Here is a 24,915-nt window from a genome sequence, read left to right as displayed (position 1 = left end):
GAGCCAAGCACTTGCTGCCCAGAATAGCTTTATGCGGGGTTCCCATCACAGGTTCACATCATAGTAATAGTCAGCCATGTTGGGCCCGTCCCGCTTGCGCTGCTGGGCCTGGGAGAGAAGGGGTCGGGGCCCACCTGCCCTCGGGTGCTTGGGTCTGAGCCCATAGTCTAAAGAGAGAAGAGAGAAGGGTGGAAAGAAATACTGCTGACTGGGAATGGGGCTATAGCCAGCTCTCAAGAGGCAGTCTGGGAGTAGAAGTAGGGCTTAGCTCTAGTGGACCTCTAAGGGCACCTGCTATGGAGGGTGGGGGAGGGGAGAGAAATACTACCCTACCATCCACCAGGCCTGAGAGAGGCTGCAACAGTTCCAGCGGGGCTGAAAATTCCTCCGGAACAGATTGCTGAGACCTATGGGAAACATTGCTGTGCTGAGCCCTAACCCAAAAGGCCATTGCCACTTCTTTGTGAGGGACAGTCCAGGGTAAAGACTTCATGAACTAACCCTTCCCAGGATAATGGTCAGCCTCTTCCAGAGTCTTGTAGGCCCTGAGGCTCTGGCCTTACCTCTGGGGCTGAGGTCGAAGGAGTGCGCCTGCCAGGATGAGGTAAAAAAGGAAGAGACTGAGCCCGGCCCTGGGGTACAGAGCCCCAAGCATGGCGAGAACCATCGTCTCCAGCTCCTGCTGTGGGGGCTATCTGCCCCTCCCCCAGCTCGACAGAACCTGGTGCCAGTTCTCAGGGCCACCTCACAAAGGACATTAATTCCAGGGTTCAACATCAGCACTATCACACACGTCCCTGCCAAGACACACCTCCCTTCAGTTCTAGGGACCTGCCAATTCCATACTATCCAACTCCAAAGCCCTGTCCATCACTCTAGACTACTGGATGCCACCAGTCCTCCATACCCACATGGAGTCCCCATGGTCTGCTGGGGTTATCTGTCTCCCGTCCCAGTGCCTTGGTTGAGCCTCTCTCATGTCATGCCCAATTGTCAGAGTACCCATGCACTTTCTTCTCTGCCTGCCCACCGACCCATTTACCATGGAGTGCTCAAGATATGGTCAACAGCTCCCTTTCCCCACTGCCCACCACACCAAGTATATGACACCAGACCTTCCCTGGGGCCTCAGGCCACCCAGTCCCTATGCCCTTACAGCATAGTACTTCAGTGAGATCCACCAAGAGTCCACAGTCGCCTATCTGACAGCTATGGGCTAGAGTGTAACTTGATGGCTGCGTCTCTATCCAGCTCCAAAATGCCAAGACTGTGGTAGTTTTGGTTCACAGCCTGATGAGAAGCTTGGTTCTCTGCTATCACTGCAGGAGGCACCTGCCACTGTGCTGCCTAACACTACTTCCATCTCCAAGATCCCAGCAGGTATGGTCACAGATTCCCTCTGATCGTCGGGACCTGCCGGGATGGAACTATGCCTTGCATGGCATTGAATCCCACTACAGTGCAAGCACCCAGAGGACGCCTGTCAGGCTAAGCAGAAGGTTACAGGTTCTAGAGCCAACAAACCGACAAACTGTCCTTCCCACTGCCCTGGCTCACAGCAGTCATCTATGGCTCTCAGAATCAAGCATGTCAGGTTAAGGCTGGGACTATGAGGGCATCTTGGATGAGGGGAGACCTGAGGGACAGGTGTAGACAATGTTCTCCAAAGGCCATTGGCAGCACTGCTGGGAACAGTCCACACAACACAAGGACAGGAGGGAGGTGTGACAGCTTAGCCCTATGGTCCCACAATGAGACTGCCATTGAGTTTGAGGCCCACGAGTCTCTTGTCTAAGAGGAAAGGACAGGGAGTATGGACAGAAGAGTCGAGGCCCATCCAGTCCTGCCACACCCTCCTCTGCCTTCTCCAAGTAGCCTGCACGGCTCCAGCAATCTCGGTCTTCCTGAGCCAGTCAGCCTGTGGGGAAGTGTCCTGGAGAGAAACTCCAGCACACACCCAGACTCTGCCCATTCCCTTACAGACTCAGGGTCACTCTATCTCCTGCAGTAGAGAAGAGTGTCTCCTAGGGCTTGCTGGTCAGCCCTGCAGGGGAAAGAATAAATGGGGGCCCTGGCTACAAGGAATGTTAGATAGACTACGGTAATCCATGGCCCAGTTCAGCTTGTCTTCACCAGGGACCAGTGAGCCGGAAGCATCTAGTCAGGCAGCTGAGGCAAATGGTGACCCATGCCGGAGAAGGCTAAGTCACAGCAGCTCCCTGGGCCTGATGGAGACCTCCTGCTCTGTGACGAGGAGCAGAATGCAGTGGCTTCCTTCTAGGAGGATGTGAAGAGGAACATCTGTGGTGACTGGGGCTGAAGAGCAGAGCTGCAGGAGAGGAGCTGCTGATGACACAGAGCCACATGCTGGACACTACCAGAGTCAGGTTTATTAGAGAAGAGGGGCCTGGGGGAACTGGAGGGCTGAGAGGCCCTGCCCAGAGCAGCAGAGCATAGCACATGGCCCCCTGCCCCAGCTCCCTCATGGCTGTCAGCCCCAACTGTAGAAATAGATTTTCTGCCAGGAGGGCAAGTAGTCCATGAGCGGCCCTGCAATGGAGGGAGGGGGGGTGGTTTAGAGGAGCCAGGCCTCTGGCCCTGCCCTGTGCCCTGTTCTGACACTGCCACCAGCAGAGCAGCTTGAGACCACACCTCCTGCCTCTGATGCTATGTTAGAGATTAGGTCACAGACAAGGATCCCAGGTTGCCAGGGAACATGCTCAGCATGTCTTCCTTTATGGCTGGGTACCCAGGCAAGCCCCAAGGCCCCTCCTTGCCTTACCAGGTAAGTCTGCCTCCAAATATGCAGGTCCCAAAGGCAGGAGGAGGCTTGCCAACCTGATATGGCCTAATAATCCAACACAGGCACTGTTCTGGCTACAGCCCCACTTCCATGGGCCACCTTCGGCCCTGGCACTGTCACCTCCCAGTACTGATTTCAGGTTCACTCCTGACTGCCCATTAACCAAACCAAAAGAGGACAGAGCAAACATTAAAACGGGCCCTTTGTGCCTCAGGGACATCCCACACCACACTGTCCTACCACACTTACTTGCCACCAGACCCACGCCAGGGATGTGGTCTGTAAGCAGCTGGAGCAGGAAGAGGATCTTGGCTCTGATTGGGGAAAAGAACAGCATGCTGAGGGGCGGGCAGGGCGGCTCCCTGCTGACCAGGAGCTAAAGGCCTTTACTGAGCACCAGGCATCTCAGAAAACAAGGGACTAGGATGGACCCAACATAAGGCTAGACCACCGGCACTCCGCCTGTCCACAGCTGCACCCCATGTTCCCAGCTTGTCAGCTGGCAGACGTCACTCACACCCCTCCCCTCCTCTCTTTTCTACCTTCCTACCATTGGTATTCAACAACAGTGCTTCCTAGGGGCCACTCAGAGCAAGGTCTGGAAGTTTCCAGAGGGAAGGAAGCTGGTGAAAGAGAAGAGCTACACAGAAACCTCACAAGCCAATGCTCAGAGTAGGCGGGGGTCTGGGAAGGTCCCCTCTGCCTCAGAGAGAGGCTTAAGATAGGGGACTTTCCACAGGAGAACTTGGGGCGGGTTGGAGATGTGGTTCATGGGGAGAACACTTGCTTAGCATGAGGCCTGCGGCTTGACCCCCAGCAGTCCTGGGGGGGGACAAGACCTAACATCACGTCATTATATATCAAGCACAGGCAAACACATTCGGTTACCGCATACTATACAACCTATCAGCTGGGCCCCATCACTGTCCTTGTTTACAGGCGAGGACATGAGCCCAGCTCCTGCTCAGAGACCCCACCATATGTCATAGTGCCCTGGCAGGCCTTTTTCAGAGATTTCTCTGGCTAATGCAGGGGCTCTGATCCTCAAAGGTGATCAGTGAGGGGTGGGCCCAGCAGTAACAGTCTAGTGGGGGCCTGTTTAGTTGCCCAGCCCCTTTGAAGCATAGCACCTGCTCTGCGAAGTGGATGTCCCATGGAGAAAAGAACTGGAGAGGGGCAGTCTGCACCAACTGTGCCCTGCAGATCTTGTACCCTGCTGTTAGCAGTCTCTCAACACCAAGTATGCAAACTCACACTGGCCTGTCCCCTTTGAGGGCAGGCCATGTGGCTCTGGAGGCTAAACAGCACCAGAGCCAGCAGTCACTCAGCAGACCCCAGCCCTCTCCATGCAGCACGGAATACCCTGGTGATGGGAGGAAGGCCGTCCTTACTCAGAGAAGCGGTCATAGAACGGTGAGCGTAACAGGTAATATAGCAGCAGGATTGTGCGACGCCTCAGTTCTAGTCGCTCCCTCCGGGTCAAGTTCTTCCTGTCACTCAGGAGACTCAGGCTGTAGGGGAAGGGACAGACAAGGATGACCTATGACTCTGAGAAAGAAAAAGCCACACAGCAAGCAGAGAGCCCCATGGAACTCCATATCCTCACCCATTCTCACCTAGTCATATCTACCACACCAGACAGTAGCCAGGGTGTCCACGATCGCTGACCCCATAAGCCCAGGCTGAGCACTGACGGTCAAGATGTCAAGGATATCTGCAGTGCAGGGTCCAGCTCAGCTCCTCCCCAGCCCACCTCCAGCACAGCTAAGGATACAGTGCAGCAGGGGCCGGGCAATGTACAAAGACTCTGCAATGGTTTCCTGCAACCCCAGAGGTGTTGGGGGTGTGCTCAGTTCCTCCTGCTGCTGTTTCTGCCGAATTTCCCGCTGCTGAGGGGCTCCCCAGTACCGTGAGTGCAGGGATGGGCCTAGAACATAAAGACAAGGTCAGTGAGGCAGGAGCCAGAGTGGGTGCTGACAGAAGCCAGTCCTACGGGCTCACACTGACCTCAGCACCTAGGTGCCCAGTCCAGCTACATCTTCCACTTACTGTTCTGGAGGGTTCGCACCACTCTGTGTGACCGTTTCCCCACATATGACGGCTCCTGGCTGCCCGGATTGTGGTCACCATCTAGCAGGAACAGACAGGACATAACGTAAGAGGGACACATTCCTAGCAGAGCCTGCAGAAAATATGTGTGCAGTGAATGCTTGAGGATCTACCAGAGCACAAGAGCCTGGCCTCAGGCAGCAGCTGAACTAAGGGAATCACACCCAGAGACCGTGGTTTGGCAAAAATCTTTCCATAGAGGGAAGCACTCTGGAACCTACCCTGGCCCAGGAAGAGGCCATCCTCTCTCACAATCAGTCAACCAAGAGCCTAAAGATAGGAAAGGAAAGCCCACCCCATCAACATCTGTCCGGGCAATAGGACCGTGAGGCTGCATTCTCTCAATGTGATCAAGTTCATGTGGAAGGCATATCACTGTCCCCTTTCAAGATAAGGGGGAAGACTTGAGGCTGACGGAGGGGCCCAGAGCAGCCAGGTGCCCTGCCTCTTGATACGGTTCATGATACAGAACCAGGCCCAAGACAATTTTGGCAGGACACCTACCTTGTGCTGGTGCGCTATCCCTAGTTCCTGAGCCCACAACAGAAAAGGAAGACTCTTGCACACGTCCCAAGTTCAGGGATGCGAGTGTAGCTCAGTGGTAGAGCACTCGCCTCGCATGTACAAGACACTGGGTTTGATCAGCAGGAGCTCAAACATAAATAAACTCCCAAGTTTAAGTTCTCATTTTCTCCAAACCTTGCCTTCTTTCTTATAGAATAAACGAGTACTGAGCTGACAGGAAATGTGCTGCAGAGCCTCAGAGCAGCCCCACGCCTCACTCTACTCCTAGGAAAGAAGCAGCTTACCCAAGGGCTGTGCCTGGGTCTCCCTGTCCAGTGGAACAATGGGGGGTGACGTCTGAATGCCAGCCTTGAACCAGATCAGCAGGAGCATGCGCAGGACGGCCCTGGGGTGGGGATTATGGCAGTTAGGGGAAAGCGGTTAGAAAGCAGGTAGCAAGGCTGCTCTGCTGAGCACCTCATTGCTGGACTGGGTCACCCCACCTCAGTCCTGCCCTCCACAACCCAACCTACTTGGCCAACTGGATGAGAGCAATGACGAGCCAACGGCCTACTTCGCCCCACACCTTGGCAGCCCCCATCTCCATGAACACCTCCACACACTCCAGTACACTCAGCCATGTCAGCAACTTCTGCTGGGACAGCGACTGCAAGAAGCCCAGAGGTCAGGGAGCTTCTCTGCCCCAAGTGCTGTCCTAAAAAGAGCAGGCTGCTCCAGCAGGTGGGGGCCTCCTCCTTTCTAAGCCTAATACCTTGGTTCAATACCAAATCCACTGCTACCAGGCTGGCTGGCCTGGGACAGGCCTTTCTAGCTCTCTAAGACTTCGTGCATGAGGGCTGGAGAGATGGCTCAGTGGTTAAGAGCACTGACTGCTCTTCCAGAGGTCCTGAGTTCAATTCCCAGCAACCATATGGTAGCTTACAACCAACTGTAATGGGATCAGATGCCCCCTTCTGGTGTGTGTCTGAAGACAGCTAAAGTGTACCCATATACGCAAAATAAATAAACCTTAAAAAAAAAAAAGACATCTGTAGGATTTAGTTTGGTTTTTTTTTTTTTTTTTGAGACAGGGTTTATATGTGTAGCCCTGGTTGTCCTGGAACTCACTCTGTAGACCAGGGTGGCCTTGAACTTGAAAATCCACCTGCCTCTGCCTCCCAAGTGCTGGGATTAAAGGCGTGCACCACCATTGCCCAGCCTTGTTTTTTGTTTTGTTTTTTTGTTTATTTTTTTAAAAGAAAAGAAACGAACTTCATGCATGAGATGACAACAATTGGTCTGTGGCTCATGTGGGCATGCCTCACTCTCTGAGACATGTGTACCACACGTGCTGGTCATTACTGTTTTCCTCCCAAGTCCCTGAGCTTCCCACCCTCAGCTCCTGGCAAAGTTCTCACCACAGGCAACTTTTTTCGAAGCTCCTTCCTCAGAATCCCGTCATTGAGCAGCACCAGCAGGTTCGAGGCAGAGTACACTGAGAAGCAGATTGTGGTCTTGAGAGGCCAGCCCTGCTGTGGCCTTCACCCCTCTCACCCTTACCCTAGAGCCCTACTGATCACATCTACCCACAGACTGTGTGGAAACCAACAAGCCTCTCCGCCCACTACCTCAGAGCCCCATTCTCTCCAGGATGAAATCTGAGCCAGTAAGAAATGAGCTGATTGGAGTGACAAGCCAGCCCTTGCTCTGCTGGACAGCACTGGTTACTGAGCTGCTCAGAACTGCCTGTCACATTCCAAACAGCCAAGTGTGTGGTCCCACCACCTCACCTTTGCTCTCTTCAGATGGTCCCCCCTGAAGGACTACATCACACCTACCTTTCAAAATCCCCCTCATCCTTTCATGATCTTCACTACCCCCACTAAGCAAAACACAGCCCTTACAGCAGGGAGGTGGGGGCATTTGAATACTGGTCCTGACATCAAGGACTTTTATTCCCTCAGCTAGACAGAACAACAGTGCCCTTCTCATACTCATAGGTCTGGTGAACTAGCAAGGTCAGGAAAGTTGCTTAATCCTAAGCAAAACCAGGAGTGAGAAGCCAGTCTGGGCCCTCACAGGTCGCCCAACTCTGGGGACACCAACTGTCTTGGGCGATGGACAGCTGATCTAGAGGGAAGCTCAGGACCTTCAGTCAAGGTTCCGCTGGAAGCCTTCTCCCTCCCCAGCCCAGAGTCCAACTCACCCAGTTCAGACAGCTCGTGTGAATCGGAGAAGCGACCTAGGGAAGAAGGTATAGAAGGTGTTGGTGAGTGTCTGTTTTACCCTGCGGCATTGGGTTCTCTAGTTTCCTCTATGCCACAGGAACCCAGACAGAACTGAAGCACCGCGACCACTACCCTGGGTCAACAGGCAAAGGGCCTTAGGGTTCCTGGGTCAGAGTCCCCAAGAAATGGGTCAAAGGTCAGTGTGGCACCTGCCAGCAGGTAACTGAGGCCCCGCACAGCCGTCTCCAGCTGGGCCGTGGCGGCTGGATGACGAGTCACGTACTCCTGGTAGCGGAGGCTCAGGAGCCGTAGCTTCTCCATCCTGCTCTGGCCACCGACAGTCCCACCGGCCGACAGCAAGGCTGGCAGCGGCGCCCTGCGTCCTGAGCCCTCCTTCCTGCTTCCGGCCTTAAGCCCGCCTCCCGGTTGCTCAACTTCCGCAGCCCAGGAGGACTTAGACGCGCGGAGCCCCTGAACGCCCCTTCACCCCATCTCTAGCGCCTCCTCCCGTGACCGGGAGCTCCCACCCTCCCTCCTTCCAGCCATTGGCTCCTTCTCTCTCCGCCCTGAAGCTCCCTAGAGCCTCTGGCACCCCGATCTGCAGCCTCCTAGGTTGGCTGCCTTGGCGCCTGCGTAGTTACAACTTGCGGGCAGGCTGAACAGTTCATACTAGAGAAGGTACTAAGGAGCCTCAGACTTTCTCAGCAGATCGCCGAGAGCTCGAACGGGAGGGTCAGGAAGCAAAGAGTTTGGGATTTAAGGCACAGGGAACCTTGAAATTGTCGTAAATAGGTCTCAGCAGCCGCCAGTCTCGAGTTTTTCACAAAAACCAGTGCCGGGTTTTTGCTGGGGCAAGCCTAACCAGCAGATTTAGAACAGTGGCTTCGGCTCCAGCTTCTTCAGAACACATGGACCCCCAAAACCCGTACCCGATGACTCCCTCCTTGGAGAATACCCTGGCCTATCCTTCTGCTCACCGTTTAGGGACGACCCTGCGCATTAGCTTCCCCGATCTGCACCTCGGGTTTCCTCATCTACAAAATTATTTGGGCCCGACTTGGACCTTGAACTCGGAATGAATTCCAGCGTTTTCCGGCCCTTGGATGCACCTCCAGGTTCTCAGCTGGCCTCCAAGAGTTGGTGGAAACTCCTAAGGTTCCATTCCTGAACTGAGCTGCAATGCTGTCAAGGTGCTGCAGAAGTGGAGGGAGGGAACCGTTCCTGGGAGGCAGTTGATTGGCTGTGGGAAGAGAGGGCTTGGCAAATCTGCGCCATTGCGGAGTCCGCCCGCGAATTTATGGTATATAAAGAATTGTAATACATTTATTTAATACCCTACCAGATATTATCTTTAGACAAGGACAGAATATGCCGTTACGCCCATCCACTATATTACGTACATGTACGAAAATGTCATAATGAAGCTCATTATTTTAGTTTGCATGTTTTGAGACAGGATCTCACTGTGAACCCCTGGCTGGCCTCAAATGCATAGAGATCTGCCTACGTCTGCCTCCCAAGTGCCAGGATTAAAGGCATGTGCCAGCACAAGAGACAAAGCACATTGTTTTGTACAATTAATAAAACACTCATAAAAATTCTCATTAGAGAGCTGGAATTGATGGATTCAGGGGTCAAGAAATGCTCGTTTAACCGAGCAGTGGTGGCGCACGCCTTTAATCCCAGCACTTCGGAGGCAGAGGCAGAGGCAGAGGCAGGCAGATTTCTGAGTTCGAGGCCAGCCTGGTCTACAAAGTGAGTTCCAGGTCAGCCAGGGGTACACAGAGGAACCCTGTCTCGTTTTTAAAATCTTTTTAAAAGCTGGGCATGATGCTGGAGAGATGCCTTGGAGTAAAAGACCACTTGTTCTTGCAGAAGACCGACATGATGGCTTGCAATGATACATAATTCCAGTTTTAGGGCATTCAATCTCTACAGGCACACACGTGAATAAAGACATGCAGGCAAAACTCATATGCATACAATGAAATAATTTTTAAAAGATTTATTTATTATAGGTGTATATGAGTACACTGTAGCTGTCTTCAGACACATCAGAAGAGGTTGTCAGGTCTCATTACAGATGGTTGTGACCCACCATGTGATTGCTAGGAATTGAACTCAGGACCTCTGGAAGAGCAGTCAGTGCTCTTACCCGCTGAGTTAGCTCTCCAGCCCGAAATAAATTTTAAAATCAAAAGCTGGACATAGTGCCACATTCCTGTAAGTAATTCCAGCACTCGGGAGGCAAAGTCAAGAGGATGGCTGCAAGTTCAAAGGCAGCCTCTCTCATTTAGTGAGTTCCAGGGTCGGCTGTGGTAGAGTAAGATTTTGTTTTTAAAAATTAAATCAAGCTGGGCGTGGTGGCGCACGCCTTTAATCCCAGCACTTGGGAGGCAGAGGCAGGCGGATTTCTGAGTTCGAGGCCAGCCTGGTCTACAAAGTGAGTTCCAGGACAGCCAGGGCTACAGAGAAACCCTGTCTCGAAAAACAAAACAAACAAACAAAAAAACCAACAACAAAAAAACCAAAACAAAAAATCAAACCGAAGTTAATTTTTAAAGCACCTGCTGTGTCTAGTCGACATTGGAATGCTGAGTTAGCCTAAGCCAGAACCAGGTGGTTTAAGCAGCACACTCACCAGGAAGTCCCAACATGCCACTACTTCCTTCCCTTTCTTTGATCCATGTGGAGCCAGGCTCCCATTGTTGCCAACCACTGGTGCCAGTATCAGCAAAGATTCAAGGAAAGGTGCGGTGAACCTCAGAAGAGTCTGTGGAATGGGAACTGTGGAAGTCGTTTTTCACCCTGTCCTGAGGCCTCACTTGCTCCTCACCCTACTGGCAATTGTGATGGCTCGATCTTCGTTGATGGCTTGGTGGGTTTGGAATCGCTGTAGCAACAAAGCTCCGAGTTTATGGCAACGCATCCATGGTTGGTATTCCCAGAAACACTGAATCTAGGGGCCTCGGTCTGGATGTTTGTATCCTTATTGCTTGGATTAGAGTCCTGAGCGGAAGGAAACAGAAAGCAAGCTGAGCACGTGCGCTGTCTTCCTGTTGTTTCCTGACTGTGGCTACAATGTGGCCAGCTGCCTCTGGCTTAGGAGACCACTGCTTCCCCGCTAGGATGCATTGTGCCCTGTAACTGTGAACCAAAATAAATACCCACTTAAGCTTACTCTGCCAGGTGTTTCTTTTGTCACAGCCATGAGAAAGAATGTCATACGTCGATTGGTGGGAACTCTTACACAGATGAAGCCCAAGGAGGCCCAACCACTTATTTTAGGTAGCACACAGCAAGGCCCTGACCAAAAAAAAAAAAAAAAAAAAAAAAAAAAAAAAAAAAAAAAAAAAATGGCTCTGGCAGTGTCCTCTAGCCCATGACACGATGAGGCAAGCTTGGCTTAGGAATTGGCCTCAAGAAGTCAATGAGTTTACTGCCTTCTGGGCCACTCCTCCAGCCCTCTGCTGCCGCTGAAGTGAAGGTGTATGTGTTTGTACTTGTGTGTGCATGCCGGCAAGTACTTAGGTGCAGGATTTCATCAGATGGTCTTTTGTTTTGAGAAGGAAAGAGGCACTGGAGGACAGAGTGGTCCACCACCTCCCCTCCATATCCCAACAGTGAAGAGCTCATCTCTCTAGGAGAGGGGACTGGGCCCAGCCAGGCTGGCAGCAACAGAGCTGCCTGATTTTTTTTTTTTTTCTTCTTCTAGATCTGGAGGCTGATCAAGCTCCAGAGACAAAGAGCAGAGGTGTGTGCACAGGCTTGGCAGGCAGGCAGGAGGCCCCTCCCTTTTGGATTCCTGCCTGGACCTAGTGGCAAGGCTGGGCTGCAAAGGCCTCGGGATAAATTGTGCTGGATCCTCACACCTTCAGTGTGTCCCAAACCATGGGGAGAAGAAAGACCAGTTGGACAGGCCCAGAAGAGGGCAGCAGAATCCTAGAGAGGGTGCGGGACAGGTCCAAGGTCACAAAGTAAAGAACTGGCTCAAATGATGGCAGGAGAGGGGGAGGTCTCAGCTCCTACGGACTAGGCTCACTTGGGCTTTCCTTTCCTTGGAAGACTCCCAAAGGGCTTCTTGGAGGTCCAGCAGATCTTTCTGCCCTTCCCCCTCACTACCCCACCCACAGTGCTAAAGTTTCGACAGGATCCACATGAGTGACCCAAGTGGGATCAACAGAGTTAGTATCTCCACCAGCTCACCTCTCTTTATGGAATTACCTTGGTCTAGGCTCTCTCTGCCTGTGACCCTCCGTGCTCCTTCACATTTTGATTCCCACAACCATTGCTCTGGGTTGAGGGCCACTCTCATCCACCCCTGACCCAGATCCCAACTGCACAGCAGGCTGAGGATGACAATGGAGCACCGGGCCTCAAAGCCCTGCACACCAGGGTTTTCTCTTAATTCCTAAAAGTCCAAGAGGCGGCTTTCGGTGTCCATAGCAACCGCTAAAGACCTACAGGCTGATCCTCATCTCCCAGAGAAAGGCATTCCGATCACTGGAGCCAGCCCCAGGCTACTGTTGATGGATCTGCCTCCCTTTATACAACTGGACCTTCCCGCTAAAAGGCCCAGCTTGAGCTGCTGGTGAGGCCCTTACCTTAAAGGGCAGGTCCAAGTTCTCACCCAGTTTCCATACACATCTGAGCGCCTGGAATGTGTGTGGAGGTGTGGGAGGTGGGGGCTACCTCCCAGAACAAACAGGCAACTTCAGCTTCCCTTGAGGACCTGGGAAAATAAGTAAGAGATGTTGAGAAAACTACATTCCAGGAGGAAGGGCAGGGGCAGGTCATGAGGTAGAAGATGCTTGAGGGAGACAGAGAAAGCAGCCACAGCTGGGAGCCTACAAGAGAAGTGAGAGGCTGCCTGCCTAGCAAGTAGCCAAAGGCTATAGGTAGGTTCCTTTCACTCTTCAGGGACAATCTCATCTTGTGTCCTCCGGGTGATGTGAAGATTACCTGAGTAAAGACTTGGCAAACACTTAGCTCAGGGCCTGGCACTCAGTCTGTGCTCAACCAACCGTGGCGGGTCTCCTTCACAGTCCAGAGCTCCCTGCACCCCTACAGGGCAAAAGGCGTGCCGGAGGCCCGCTGAAGGGTGGAGAGAAAAGGGAGGAAGAAATCCAGGCCTTGGAGCCAGGCACAATCACAGCTTGTCTAGAAACAAGAGTGGGGGATGCCTGGCCCTGCCCCAGCGGCAAGGAGGCTCTTGGCCAGCAGGAGGGGAGGTGGCCTTCAAAAGGGCACAGTGCCCGCATCTTCCAGTCTGCTTCTGGGTAGGGCTAAGGGCCAGGGAGGACGCCTGCAGGCTACAGGTGTCCCCAGCAGGCCCAGCCTCCTGTCGTCGAATTGAGCAGGTGTCCCTAACCTCTGGGCCGGACATTCCAATCCCATCCCACTACCCTCAGCCTCCCAAACTTCCGCGGTGTGTTTGTCAATTCTTTGAGAGTCATCCGTTCCAGACCCAGGAGGGTGCAGGTAGTGGGCACAGGACCACCCTGGGTAGCCGTCCCCAAGGCCTTTAGCCCTCCCCGTGCCATGGTGCAAAACACCCTAAAAGGGGTTGAAGGTTCCCAGACCGTGCGGTGCAGGGGCGGGGCCCTGCCGGGGGTCTCCCCGCCCCTTCCAGCTCAGCCAAGCAAAGGTGAAACCTGAGCCCAGGTTGGGGGCGGGGCTAGTTCAGGATTCTGCCCAGGACCTGACTGCAGGGCGGTCGCAGGAGGAACAGGGCCTTCCCGGAGCCACTGGAGCAGGTGAGGCCGGCTGCTGCGCACGGCAGGGCGAGCAGCCGTCGGGCCCCGCGGTCCAGTGCTCATCTTGCTATGGTTCTTGGTCCGCAGGGTCGGTGATGGAGCCTGCAGCCCGGGGTCGCGCCCCGCCCTGAGTCCCACAGTCATGCTGCCCCGAGGGCGCCCCCGGGCAATGGGGGCCGCCGTGCTGCTGCTGCTGTTGCTAGTGGTTGGCTTCTTCCTGTTCGGCCGGGACCCGGAGTGTAAGCGCCGGAGCTGGGCAGGGGAAGAAGGGACCCTGTGTGACCGCTGCCTGCTCACGCCACGTGTCTTTTCAGACGGACTAGGCACAACTGCTACCCTCGATGAAGACCCGTACGGGAGTCGCAACCTCTCCGCCTCCAGCCCACAGCTTCTACTGCCACCCAAGTGCGAGGTAGTTGGGCCAAGTGCTGCCATCCCTGAGGTTCCTGGCCCCCAGTCCAACCATCTGGGCATTTGTGGGAACCACAGCACCTGACATGTGGCTACCCAGCTGGGATACCAGAGGACAATTGCAACGCACGCCCTCCACTCCTGTTCTAATTCCTCACTTGTGAAATTGAGGGTTGCATCTAGGCACCCCTTCCCCCCATCCCCACCTCCGCTCGGTGGGGCTACAAAATGGCTAAGCTAGCTAGTAGAAGTTGAGGGCCGCTGCTGAGCTGCTGACCTAGGTGTCCCCTCCCCAGATGTTGCATGTGGCTATCGTGTGTGCGGGATACAACTCCAGCCGAGAGATTATTACCCTAACGAAGTCCCTGCTATTCTACAGGTACAGACAGGCCTGGATGAGGGTCAAAAAACCTGCCGTAACAAAGCCCCACTGTTCTGAGTTTCCTTTCTTATGAAGGGGGCCATCAGAACATTCCCAAGAGCTCCTTGTAGCAGACAGGGCTTCCTCCCGTGGGGAGAATCCTGTATTGTTCCCACACAGCCATGTCAGGCTAACTTTCTCCACCCAAAAGGAAAAATCCGCTGCACCTCCACCTGATAACTGATGCCATAGCCAGAAACATCCTGGAGACGCTCTTCAGAACATGGATGGTGCCAGCGTTGGTGGTCAGCTTCTATGATGCGGAAGAACTCAAGGCAGGAAGGAGTCTTCCCCTCTGCGATCATGCTCAGCTAGGCCCACCCTCTTCTTCCTTCCAGCAGTGGGTGGTGGGAGAGGAGAGACTCTGTCCTACTAGACCTCCTGGAGCTGAAATCTTTCATCCTTTGGGGGGGGGGCAGTGGCTACGTCCAGCTGTGCCACTTGCTATGTTCTCCCCACCCCCCAACCCCCGACAGCCCCTGGTCTCCTGGATCCCCAACAAGCACTACTCTGGCCTCTATGGGCTGATGAAGCTAGTACTTCCCAGCATCCTGCCTCCCAGCCTGGCCCAAGTCATCGTCCTGGATACCGACGTCACTTTCTCCTCTGACATTGTGGAGCTCTGGGCACTCTTTGGTCGTTTCTCTGGTGAGACACCTGCAACCTTGCCCTAGCCTGCCCCTTCCCCAGCTTGCCCAGAGCCCACATCCCCAGGCAGCTCCCTCCCACCCTCCCCTCCCAGACAAGCAGGTGGTCGGTCTCGTGGAGAACCAGAGCGACTGGTACCTGGGCAACCTCTGGAAGAACCATAGGCCCTGGCCTGCCTTGGGCAGGGGATTTAACACAGGTGGGACAGTGGTGAGGGAGGCAGGATTGGGTGGGCTGTATGGGCCTCAGGGGTGGGGTGGGCACAGAATGCTAGGAAGCCCTCCCGAAAGAGCTCTGCCAATGCTTTGGACCAGACCGTGGGTGAAGAGAACTCACCTAACTTTTGTGTTTGTACCACATGGTGGTGCCAGCTCTTTGTTCCCTTTGAGACTGTTTTCCCATCCACATAATGGGAAGAGTTGATAACCCTGTCGTGGGGAGGTTTCTGTACCCAAGGGAATTACGGACAATTGCATCTGAACCATCAGAAAATATAGTTCTGTGTTAACAGTTTGGACATATTCTGAGACATTTGCCAATAGGCAATTTTGTTGCTGTGCACACACCAGAGGGTGTGTTTACACACACCCAGATGGGCTAGCTTACTCTTCTCCAGGCTGTGGTGTGGCCTGAGAACACCAGGCATGTTACTGGGTTGAGTGAGTGCCTACTGACAGGCAGCTGTAGTTCAATGGCAAGTGTCTGTATAGCTGAAACTGGAAAAGGCATGGAGGAAACGTACCGGGTAGAAGTAGGTTGGTTGGTCAGTTTGACAAGGACTCATGCATCCAGTCTGTCTTTGAACTTAACTGTGTACCCGAGGATGGCCTTGAACTTCTGATCCTCCTGCCTCTGTCTCCCCAGTGCTGGGACTACAGGTATATGCTCTCTGGTTTATGCCAAGCGGGTGCCATAAGCCAGGGCTTTATGCATGACAGACATGCACTACGACTGAGCTACACCAGCGCTAGCTGGTGACTTTTTATTTCATTTAATCATGTACCATCTGTAGTGTGTGCTTTATAGTATTGACCAAAGCACTGTTAGGTGACCGCCTGTACAATTCAGACCTTGCAGCCTGGTGTGGTGCTGCATCTTGGGGACTGAGGCAGGAAGATGGCAAGTCTGAGGCCAGTCAGAGAGACTTAGTGAGGTCCTATTTCAAAATGATATTTAAAAAAAAGATTTATGTGTATGAACGTTTAGTCTGCATGTATGTATGTGCACTGCATTCATGCCTACAACCAATGGAGATCAGAGAGGGCACCGAATCCTCTGAAATGAGTTACGAGGGCTGTGAGTCACCATGTGGGTTCTGGGGCTCGAACCTGGGTCCTCTGCAAGAGCAACAAGTGTTCTTAATCATGTATCTATCTCTTTAGTTCCTCAAAATAAAATTTAAAAAGCGGCTGGCAGGTATAGTTCAGTGGTAGGCTATCTTGAGTGTAAGAGGGTCCGGGCTTACCCCCCTCCCCTGCCCCATACTACAAAAAGAACATTTCAAAAGACTCGGGATGGATCCGGATGTCCCGGTGGGCATGGCAACCTCTCTCCCTGCTGGCAGGTGTGATCCTGCTGTGGCTGGACAGGCTCCAGCAAACTGGCTGGGAGCAGATGTGGAAGGTGACAGCCAAACGAGAGCTGCTGACTCTGATGGCCACTTCCTTGGCTGACCAGGTATGGGGGGATCTGCGGGAACAAAACTGAGGGGAGGGCTGGGGACTGAGATGTGAACTCTAAGGCAGAGCTGTTGCCGTTACTGCCTAGGACATCTTCAATGCGGTCATCAAGGAGCACCCCCATCTGGTGCACCCCCTGCCCTGTGTCTGGAACGTGCAGCTGTCAGACCACACTCTGGCTGAGCGCTGCTACCTGGAAGCAGCTGACCTCAAAGTCAGCAGGATGGAGAGGGAGGGGGCGGGGCGGGGCACGAGGGAGGGGCGGAGCACGGAGCAGGGGCACAAGGCACACTGACCTGACTGTTGCTGATACCTCCGGAATGTTCAGGTGATCCACTGGAATTCACCAAAGAAGCTTCGAGTGAAGAACAAGCACGCAGAATTCTTCCGTAATCTGCACTTGACCTTTCTGGGGTATGATGGGAAGCTACTGCGAAGAGAGCTCTTTGGATGTCCCAACCAGTTCCCTCCTGGGGCCGAGCAGGTGAGATGGGGCCATACTGGCTTGTCCTTGGAAGGTCTTGCCCCTCTGTACTGAAGGGCGTGTCATTCTTTCCTTCCTGGAACCCTGCTCAGTTGCAGCAGGCCCTAGCACAGCTGGATGAGGAAGAGCCCTGCTTTGAGTTCCGCCAACAGCAGCTCACTGTGCACCGGGTGCACATCACCTTCCTGCCCCACCAGCCACCACCTCCCCGGCCTCACGATGTCACCTTGGTGGCCCAGCTCTCTATGGACCGGTGAGGATGTGGAGGGTAGCTTCGGGTAGCACTGCATAGGCTGAGACTGAGGATTTGAGAGAAATGTGGTAGTGAGCTGCTGGTCCCTGGGAGGGTCCCAGAAGTCAGAGACATTGGATATGGTGGGGAAAGCTTGGGCTTTGAAGTCTCTCTGATGCCTAGAACTGCCCTTGTTCAGTGTTGGGGAACCATGAATAAGCTGCAGTATCTCAGGCTTCTGGTTTGCTCAGCTGTTAAATGTAGATGCACCCACCTAGGGGTAGCTGTGAGGATGAAAACCACACCAGCTCTGTGTGCTTGTAAGGTGCTTAGTCACAGGAGGGAGCGGTTCAACAGCTAACTCTGGGGAGGAGTTCCAGCCATCCCTGGGCTTCTGTGCACACATGGCCACGTAGGGCTGACGACCCACCTCACCTCAGGCTGCAGATGCTGGAAGCCCTGTGCAGGCACTGGCCAGGCCCCATGAGCCTGGCCTTGTACCTGACAGATGAAGAGGCTCAACAATTCCTTCATTTTGTGGAAACGTCGCCAGTGCTCTCTGTGAGGAAGGATGTGGCCTACCATGTAGTGTACCAGGACGGTCCTCTCTATCCAGTCAACCAGCTCCGCAACGTGGCCTTGGCCCAGGCTCTCACACCCTACGTCTTCCTCAGTGATATTGACTTCTTACCTGCCTACTCCCTCTACGACTACCTCAGGTGGGCAGGATATTTTGGGAACCCTAGGCTGCTGTGTTCCTGTTTCTTTCTGGAGCTCAGTGGTTTCCACAAAATGGAGCTCATCTTAGGCCTTTTCTTTGGGCTGCTACTGAGCCATGGAGGTAATGTCCTGTTTCAAAAAGCGGTTTCCATGTGGCAAGGCTACCTGGAAGGTGAGGCTGCGGCTCAGCAGGGGTGAGGCCCCTGGGCTGAGTGCCCACATGCCTCTCCCCAGGGCCTCTATCGAGCAGCTGGAGCTGGACAGTCGGCGCAAGACTGCTTTGGTGGTGCCTGCATTTGAGACCCTACACTACCGGTTCAGCTTCCCAAACTCTAAGGCAGAGCTGTTGACTTTACTGGATGCCGGCTCCCTTCACACCTTTAGGTAAGAGGGGCCAGGTTCTGCTCTGTTGTTCCCATGCTGGGGCACCCTGAGCTCACAAACTCCTACTCCCTGCTCGCACCTGATTCTGTTACACAGGTACCACGAGTGGCCACAGGGTCACTCATCCACAGACTATTCCCGCTGGCGGGAAGCCCAGGCACCATACCGTGTGCAGTGGTCAGCTGATTATGAACCCTACGTGGTGGTACCCCGTGACTGCCCCCGTTATGATCCTCGCTTTGTGGGATTTGGCTGGAACAAGGTGGCCCACATTATAGAGTTGGATGCTCAGGTAAGGAGGGCACCTTAATGCCCTGGCTGTGATCTGCCCCTTCCTTCCTAGTGGGTTATGGCACAAGCTTCCAGTTCGGCACTACTGTGTCTCCCCAGTTCAGCCCTGGCTTCTGTCCCCATTCTTACAGGAATATGAATTCCTGGTACTTCCTGAGGCCTTCTCTATCCACTTGCCCCACACTCCAAGTCTGGACATCTCCCGCTTCCGCTCCAGCCCCACCTACCGCAACTGTCTCCAGGCCCTCAAGGAGGAGTTCCACCAGGACTTGTCAAGGCGCTATGGGTCTGCAGCCCTGAAATACCTCACTGCCCTGCAGCAGGCCCGAAGCCGGGCTTGAGCTTGCCCCGTTGCCCTAGCTATGGCTTACACGTTCCCTGTAGAGGCTGGAGAACCCTGGTGGCCCACCCTTACTGCTATTTAAGTTATTTAAAATTTTTGTCAGAAGGGGCAGAGTGGAGCATCTGTGGGGTTCCTGGTTCCTTCTGCTGTTCCACACTGGGATCCAGCCCTCCTTTGCCTCAGCTGGTTTGGGGCTAGTTCTAATTCTCTTATATAATAAAATTTTTTAATTTTTTTTTATCTTATGTGTGAGTGTTTTGTCTGTATGTATGTGGCAAGAGGGCTTTAGATCCCCTGGAAGTAGAATCACAGGTGATCATGAACCACCTTGTATGTGCTGGGGACCAACCCAGGTCCCCATTTCTCCCGAGACATTTCAGTAAAGTCTAGCCCCACAATGAAGTTTTAAAACGCACTTTTTTTTGTTTGTTTTGCTTCTGTGCTCTGGCTGGGGAAGCACAGGCTCTTTGGGGTCTGAGGGCGTCACCGGGCATCATCTGGCGGGAGGAGACTCCAGCCAGAGTTCTAGGACTGTCTGACCCCTCGCGGGCCACAGGCAGGAGGTGGGGATTCCTGTGCACACTTTCCCACCCCAGCCCCAAACGCAACACCAAGAGGCCGAGAGGCTTCATTTGGCTTTATTTAGTAAAATGTTAAAATAAATAAATACAAATTGATCGGCTGCTCTGTACCCCCCACCCCCTCGAAACAAAAACCAAACAAACGAAACAGAAACTTTGAAGCACAAAACTCCAAATACAAATTCTACCAAGACTGAAATCACAAAGGGCATGGACACAGACAGGACTGGGTCTGGCTGGCTGTATGTGTGGTGGAGCTCGCTGACTTCTGGTCTGCTCAGCCCCCCCCATCTGACTGCAACTCACCCTGGGCTAAGAGCAAGAACACTGGAGAGGGGTGCAGGGGCCAAGGCTGCCAGGCGGGACTCTTCATTCCCTGGGGAGGACCAGCGGAATCTTCCCCAGGGGTCACCCAATTCCTTCTCGGGGAGGAGCTGACCAGGAGCACCGGCTTAAGGTAGGATGAGAAGTGATACTCCTGTTTTCTGCCAGGGGTACTGGGATGTGGGGTGGGACAAGGTCCACAGTCATTTACACAGAGCAAAGTAGCCTGCATTCAACAGAAGCCATGGGGTCTGGAGAACCCAGTGTCCAGAGAAGGACCAACTGGTCCGTCCTACTCCTGCCCCTGGGAGGAATGTCCTCAAGAGTTCAGCCCTTTAGTTAGGTAAGGTCCATACCAAAGGAGGGCCTAAAGGGAAGAGACCATTTAAAGGTTGTGAGCTGGAGGGAGGGGGCTGGTGGGGAGAGTCAAGAAGAAGTCAAGCCCCAAGAGGAAGCATCAGAGAGGCAGCAGAGAGGCAGCTGTAGGTGTAGACAGACAGCTGGAGACACAGTCGCTTGGGCAGTGCTGGGTACACATGTACCTTACCACTGCCTGATGGGCATGAGACAAAAAGCAGCAGCAGGAGAGGTGCCCCTAAGAGGATGCCAGTCACTAAGATGGGGGCCAGCTGGAGGCTGCCTGTGGCTGTTACTGGCTATAGAGGCAGGCCCTACTCAGGTAAAGCCATCGGGGACTGCTACTGAGACTTTCTTGAAGGGTGTCATTAGCAGCCTTACCTCCCAAAGCCAGACAAGCAAGGGAAAAAATGAGAACTGGTTAAGCTCAGCGGAGGCAGACAAGACAGTGGCTCAGAAAGAAAGAGGACCCTTTAGGGGAGGAAGGCGATGGTGCTGACCTCTATGGCCTATACCTGCCAGCCTGACCCTGGGGACAAGGGGCTCCCAGTCCAAGGCCCTCCAAAGTGACTGCCATGCTAGTGAGCCTTACACATGTGGCTACAAGAGCAACACACGCAGGTAGGGGAGGGAGGATGGGAGCTTGGAGGCGGCTCTGGCAGGGCAGCATGTGTGTATGTCCCAGGTGGTCCCAGGTACGCGCACAGGTCTAAAGGGACAGAGAAGAGCTTTGTGCTGACAGAGGTAAGGGCAAGTAGACGGAAGGGGCAGGGCCCACAGTGGAGGCTTGGAGCAGGGCTACATTTTTTTACTTCACTCCAGTTGACTCAAAGCAACTCATTTCCAAACATCAGAAGATGGGAGTCTATGCTGCTCGGGTCCCGTGCTGCCACCAGCAGCTCTTCTGGAGCAAAGGCCTGTAGTGATTGTTGATGGCTTGTCAACCTCTTCCCGTCACAGGTAGGTAGTATGTGCCAAGCCCCAGCCTATGGGCCCAGACAAGTCCAACAGGGGGTTGGCAGGTTGGGGGAGCTGAGACAGGATATCAGCCTGCAGCTGGTCTCTGATCCTCTGCCAAAGATCCAACTAGTCCAGGCATCTCCAACGCCCGCTAACTAGACAGCACCTTAGTTCCTAAATAAGAAAAGAGGGCTTTTCTCTGCTCCCCTCAGTCAACCTGAAGCCAGAGGCCTGAAGCTGAGGCCTGTGTGGCCAGACTGCCTGCCCTCTTCTCAAACGCTGGGAAGTGAATGGGTGGCTGGTGTGGGTGGGCCTGGCTCACTCTCACAAGCACCTCTTGTCTGTTGTAGTTTCAGTCAGGATCCAGCTCATTTTCCCTGGACCTAACTGGGTAAGGAAGAAGCAAAGGGGTCTTTCCTGCTACTCCAAGACTTGGGAGCCTGGCGGGCTCAGGGGCTCAGAGATGATGCTTTCAGACCTGGGGGTAGAGCCTAGGTCTCTGTCCCTTCACTCAAGGACATGGATCAGATAAAGATTTCCACTGGGAGCATGCATCTCGTAGAGTTATGTTCCCTATGGCATTGTCGGGGAGATGAGTAGAGAGCCTTTCAGAACCCCATTTTTCCAAGAAGAAAAGTCTACACTAGGCCACACAAGGCAAGCATAGTGATTCTAGCCCAGGAACACCCAGGAAGCATGTGAGTGAGTGGAATGGGAGTGAACTCTGACCTTGGGGCTGGCAGGCAGAGACCCACTAGAGCTTCAGACTTCTCTCTTTAACGCAAGATGGACTTGAAGGCTACCTGGGCTCTTAGAGACATATAGACTCTCAAAGCATTTCCCCCCTGATGCAGCCAGCCTGCATCCTATACCCTCCTGGAGGCCAAGTATACAGGCAGTGAGGAGCCTCACTGGTCAGTCCCCCGAGGGGCCCCCGAGGTGTAAATAATGCTGGTGGCTGTAAGACAGAGCAGCACCAAGGGAAGGGCTAGGTGGGCACCAGCCTGCATTCTAGCAAGGTCTGAGACTGTGGGGATGCCCTGACACTATGCACATTCCATTTTGGCTTCAAAGGAGATGAGATCCCTGTACCAAGGAGACAGCAAGTCTGAGTAGGGAGGAGCGAGGAGGGGGAGGACCCGGCCCTGCAGGAAACTGGCGCACCAGTCTAGAGACACAACACAGTAAAATGTCATCAGGATCAGTAGGCTCTGTGCTAAAAAACTGTAATTACACAGCGTTTTCTCCAGTTCTGACACCTTTTTAATAAAAATCACTGTTTTTAGGAAACAAATAGCACTTTTGTAATTTTTACAATGTTTCTTACCTTGATCTTAATTTAAGTAACACTAGGAAGACCTCAATATCTTTTATTTTCCTTTTTAATAAAAAAAAAAAGTTGTTTTCCCCAGGTACAAAGATTTTTTTTTTTGCCCTTGCATGAAAAAACAAAAAACAAAACCAGAAAACAAAACCAGAAAGTAAAAAACAAAACAAACAAACCAGAACAGTGCCTGACTGATGACACAGGACGCACACAGACTCACCGACCTCACTTGACACTATGACGCCTACTCTATCATGCAAGGTCTCCGCTACCCTCAACAGGACCGTCAGCCTGAAAAAACAGCTTTTCTATTTCTTATTTTAGTTCTTGTTAAAAGAAAGAAAGAAAGAAAGAAAGAAAGAAAGAAAGAAAGAAAGAAAAAGAAAAGAGAAAAAAAGGAAAAATAAACAACAAAACAAAACTTTGTTTAAACAAAACAAGAACAGAAACAAAAGAAACTTGAAGAAGAGAAAAGGGTTGTCTCCATTCACACACACCTGGGTCGTGCTGCTCTGCTTAGAACCTTCTCTTCTTATAAATATAGAAAAGGGATGGAGCTTGTTTTCAAGTAAACCTCTGATCCGCCTTTCTCCCTCCGGACCCCTAGCACCCTCCCTTCCCTGCTTAGCAAGGCCTGGAACCACCCGGGGCTCTGCACTACACCAAGCAGAGGGGAGGGGCTGCAGGAGGCTGTGGGCGGGGCGAGTTAGGGAGGGGCGGGGCTCTCCTCTTGCACTAGGTCCCTCCAGGAACGTTAAATACTGCTTATGTCATATACTTTCCCACCCTTGCCCCCTCCCAGCCCTTCCCGTCCCTCTTCTGGGCACTGGGTTAGTTAAATCTCTATTTCCTTTTTTATCTTTTTATCTTTTTTTTTTTTTTCGTTTTTTGGTTTTATGGTAGTGAAAAGTTTAGGAACAGGAAAGCCCACACACTCTTTGGACTTGTCTTTTCTACCTAAACAAACGGCTCCCAGTAAGGATCTGAAACCTGCTCTCCTCCCTCCGCCCGTCCCTGCTCCCCACCCAACAAAACAAAAACGAACCCACCGTGGCTGTGGAGGCTGCTGCAGGCACACACTGGTGTATAATAGAGAGAGTAATATATTATGTCACTTGGCATGGTGCTGGCAAAGAACCTCCAGCTGGCACTATTTCATGTAACATGGTCCAGTCTTTGCATGTACACACAGAATAACAAGAATCAATTGGCAAACTCGGGTGCCACCTGGCACAAGCATCTTCTCTCTCTCTGGAACCAAAGAACCAAAAGAACTCTGTACTTTCCAGAAGAAATCCGGCTTTGCTCTTCTAGCGTCTCCTCGCCACCAGGACTGTGGCATGTCCGCCTCAAGGGCTCTGTTATTTAGTCTCTTCCCCCTGGTTACAGTTCGCTGTGCAGCTCTGCGAGGAGGGGGAAGGGGTGGGTGTGGAGGCGGCGTTGGCAGGGGGAGTGCAGTCTGGGCCATTGGAGAGGGCCCCCACCGTGGCCTCCGAGTCCACAGGTCTGCAGAGGTCAACGCCATGCACGAGGCGGATGAGCCGCTTCACCTTGTCCAGGGAGCTGCGCATCTCCTTCTGCCGCGCCAGGATGCTGCTCTTCATCTCCATACATTTCTGCAGCAAATGATAATGGTGGGCGCTCAGTAGCCCCAGAGAAAGATGCCCCCACAGCCCAGTCCCTGAGCCCTGGCACACAGCCTCTATAACTTGTGCTGTTCTGCCTGGTGTGGGCAGACACTACCAAAGGAGGAAGATACAAGAGGCAAGAGATGGTAGGGTGAAAGCCAACTCTACTGGACACATGAAAGTCGCCATGAAAGCTGTCCTAAAGCTTGCAGCTGCCATGCTCTGCTCACGGGTGATTTAAAAGCTAGTGACAGCAGGCATGGTGGCGCACGCCTTTAAGTCCAGCACTTGGGAGGCAGAGGCAGCTGGATCTCTGTGAATTCAAGGCCAGCCTGGTCTACAGAGAGAGTTCCAGGATAGTCAGGGCTGTTAACACAGAGAAATCTTGTCTTGAGAAACCAAACCATACCAAATCCAAAACCAAAAACAAACACAAACAAGCAAGCAAACAAACAAACAAACAGAGCCAGTGAGGGATACAGGGCCTGACTTGAGGTCTGTGGAGGATCATTTAGTCACTCATAACTTAGAAGCAGTGCATGAGTGGGGGTGAGATAGCCCAATGTCAAAAGACTCCAGTCAGTGAACCAGGCCTTCTAGTTTGGTTGCCGGCTGGAACTCTTTCCCTTAACCTAGTAAATCAGGTATCTAAAAGAGTCACTCAAGGGGACTTAGGTTGCTCAAAATGTGCAGGCACTGGGGGGTGCTACAATGGTGCAACTGGT

The 24,915-nt window shown here is 53.1% G+C and overlaps 4 protein-coding genes and 1 long non-coding RNA gene across 29 annotated transcripts in view; 1 reads left to right on the top strand and 4 right to left on the bottom strand.

Moving 5' to 3' along the window:
• Nucleotides 1-11: 11 nt before the first annotated feature.
• On the bottom strand, nucleotides 12-2,271 carry C2H11orf94 (chromosome 2 C11orf94 homolog). Its single transcript, XM_021155404.2, has 3 exons — nucleotides 564-2,271; nucleotides 334-407; nucleotides 12-167 (listed from the first exon to the last, which is right to left on the bottom strand). Exons 1-3 carry the CDS (start codon nucleotides 665-667, stop codon nucleotides 46-48), a joined length of 300 nt encoding a protein of 99 aa, XP_021011063.1. The 5' UTR covers nucleotides 668-2,271; the 3' UTR covers nucleotides 12-45.
• Nucleotides 2,272-2,368: 97 nt separating this feature from the next.
• On the bottom strand, nucleotides 2,369-8,285 carry Pex16 (peroxisomal biogenesis factor 16). The gene is made up of 11 exons (XM_021155401.2): nucleotides 7,854-8,285; nucleotides 7,623-7,658; nucleotides 6,835-6,911; nucleotides 5,950-6,083; nucleotides 5,722-5,822; nucleotides 4,853-4,933; nucleotides 4,578-4,730; nucleotides 4,420-4,492; nucleotides 4,195-4,314; nucleotides 3,053-3,117; nucleotides 2,369-2,550 (listed from the first exon to the last, which is right to left on the bottom strand). Exons 1-11 carry the CDS (start codon nucleotides 7,963-7,965, stop codon nucleotides 2,492-2,494), a joined length of 1,011 nt encoding a protein of 336 aa, XP_021011060.1. The 5' UTR covers nucleotides 7,966-8,285; the 3' UTR covers nucleotides 2,369-2,491.
• A 1,858-nt stretch (nucleotides 8,286-10,143) lies between these two features.
• On the bottom strand, nucleotides 10,144-13,189 carry LOC115030396. Its single transcript, XR_003835999.1, has 3 exons — nucleotides 12,607-13,189; nucleotides 12,249-12,376; nucleotides 10,144-10,653 (listed from the first exon to the last, which is right to left on the bottom strand). It is a non-coding gene; the product is annotated as an uncharacterized LOC115030396 (long non-coding RNA).
• Nucleotides 13,190-13,329: 140 nt separating this feature from the next.
• On the top strand, nucleotides 13,330-19,258 carry Large2 (LARGE xylosyl- and glucuronyltransferase 2). Of its 2 annotated transcripts, XM_021155403.2 has the most exons (15): nucleotides 13,330-13,400; nucleotides 13,488-13,639; nucleotides 13,715-13,812; nucleotides 14,108-14,190; nucleotides 14,384-14,507; nucleotides 14,709-14,880; nucleotides 14,975-15,079; nucleotides 16,445-16,557; nucleotides 16,648-16,773; nucleotides 16,888-17,043; nucleotides 17,136-17,296; nucleotides 17,716-17,994; nucleotides 18,230-18,379; nucleotides 18,476-18,671; nucleotides 18,802-19,258. In XM_021155403.2, exons 2-15 carry the CDS (start codon nucleotides 13,543-13,545, stop codon nucleotides 19,009-19,011), a joined length of 2,070 nt encoding a protein of 689 aa, XP_021011062.1. In that variant the 5' UTR covers nucleotides 13,330-13,400; nucleotides 13,488-13,542; the 3' UTR covers nucleotides 19,012-19,258. The 2 variants fall into 2 exon arrangements, with proteins under 2 accessions (XP_021011062.1, XP_029330416.1); XM_029474556.1 differs by having other exon boundaries at nucleotides 13,343-13,400; nucleotides 13,488-13,812.
• Nucleotides 19,259-19,635: 377 nt separating this feature from the next.
• The window catches only part of Phf21a (PHD finger protein 21A), a 178,936-nt gene continuing 173,656 nt past the window's right edge, over nucleotides 19,636-24,915 (bottom strand). For 17 of the 24 annotated variants that reach the window (XM_029474152.1, XM_029474148.1, XM_029474154.1 and 14 more), the window contains one exon: nucleotides 22,990-24,178. In XM_029474152.1, coding sequence (XP_029330012.1) covers nucleotides 23,924-24,178 — 255 coding nt within the window. In that variant the 3' untranslated portion in view covers nucleotides 22,990-23,923. Of the gene's footprint in view, nucleotides 24,179-24,915 lie in introns of all 24 variants that reach the window. The other 7 variants (XM_029474161.1, XM_029474164.1, XM_021185653.2 and 4 more) reach the window with 1 other exon arrangement.

The sequence above is a fragment of the Mus caroli genome, chromosome 2 (genome assembly GCF_900094665.2).
Source record: "Mus caroli chromosome 2, CAROLI_EIJ_v1.1, whole genome shotgun sequence".
NCBI lineage: Eukaryota > Metazoa > Chordata > Mammalia > Rodentia > Muridae > Mus > Mus caroli.
Note: the sequence above shows the minus strand (reverse complement) of the source record. Positions and strands in the feature narration are given on the sequence as shown.

What these genes read in the sequence shown, in the direction of transcription:
- Large2 (XM_029474556.1), top strand. Translation starts at nt 13,543, where the DNA reads ATGCTGCCCCGAGGGCGCCCCCGGGCAATGGGGGCCGCCGTGCTGCTG. An exon ending in TCCCTCTACGACTACCTCAG is followed by an intron (nt 17,995 to 18,229) that starts GTGGGCAGGATA and finishes GCCTCTCCCCAG; the next exon opens with GGCCTCTATCGAGCAGCTGG. An exon ending in GGCTCCCTTCACACCTTTAG is followed by an intron (nt 18,380 to 18,475) that starts GTAAGAGGGGCC and finishes TCTGTTACACAG; the next exon opens with GTACCACGAGTGGCCACAGG.
- Pex16 (XM_021155401.2), bottom strand. Translation starts at nt 7,965, where the DNA reads ATGGAGAAGCTACGGCTCCTGAGCCTCCGCTACCAGGAGTACGTGACT. An exon ending in TTCTATGACCGCTTCTCTGA is followed by an intron (nt 3,118 to 4,194) that starts GTAAGGACGGCC and finishes TTCCCCAATCAG; the next exon opens with AGCCAAGATCCTCTTCCTGC. An exon ending in TGGCGTGGGTCTGGTGGCAA is followed by an intron (nt 2,551 to 3,052) that starts GTAAGTGTGGTA and finishes CCTCCATTGCAG; the next exon opens with GGCCGCTCATGGACTACTTG.
- C2H11orf94 (XM_021155404.2), bottom strand. Translation starts at nt 667, where the DNA reads ATGGTTCTCGCCATGCTTGGGGCTCTGTACCCCAGGGCCGGGCTCAGT. An exon ending in CTTCGACCTCAGCCCCAGAG is followed by an intron (nt 408 to 563) that starts GTAAGGCCAGAG and finishes TGTTTCCCATAG; the next exon opens with GTCTCAGCAATCTGTTCCGG. An exon ending in TCTCTCAGGCCTGGTGGATG is followed by an intron (nt 168 to 333) that starts GTAGGGTAGTAT and finishes TTCTCTCTTTAG; the next exon opens with ACTATGGGCTCAGACCCAAG.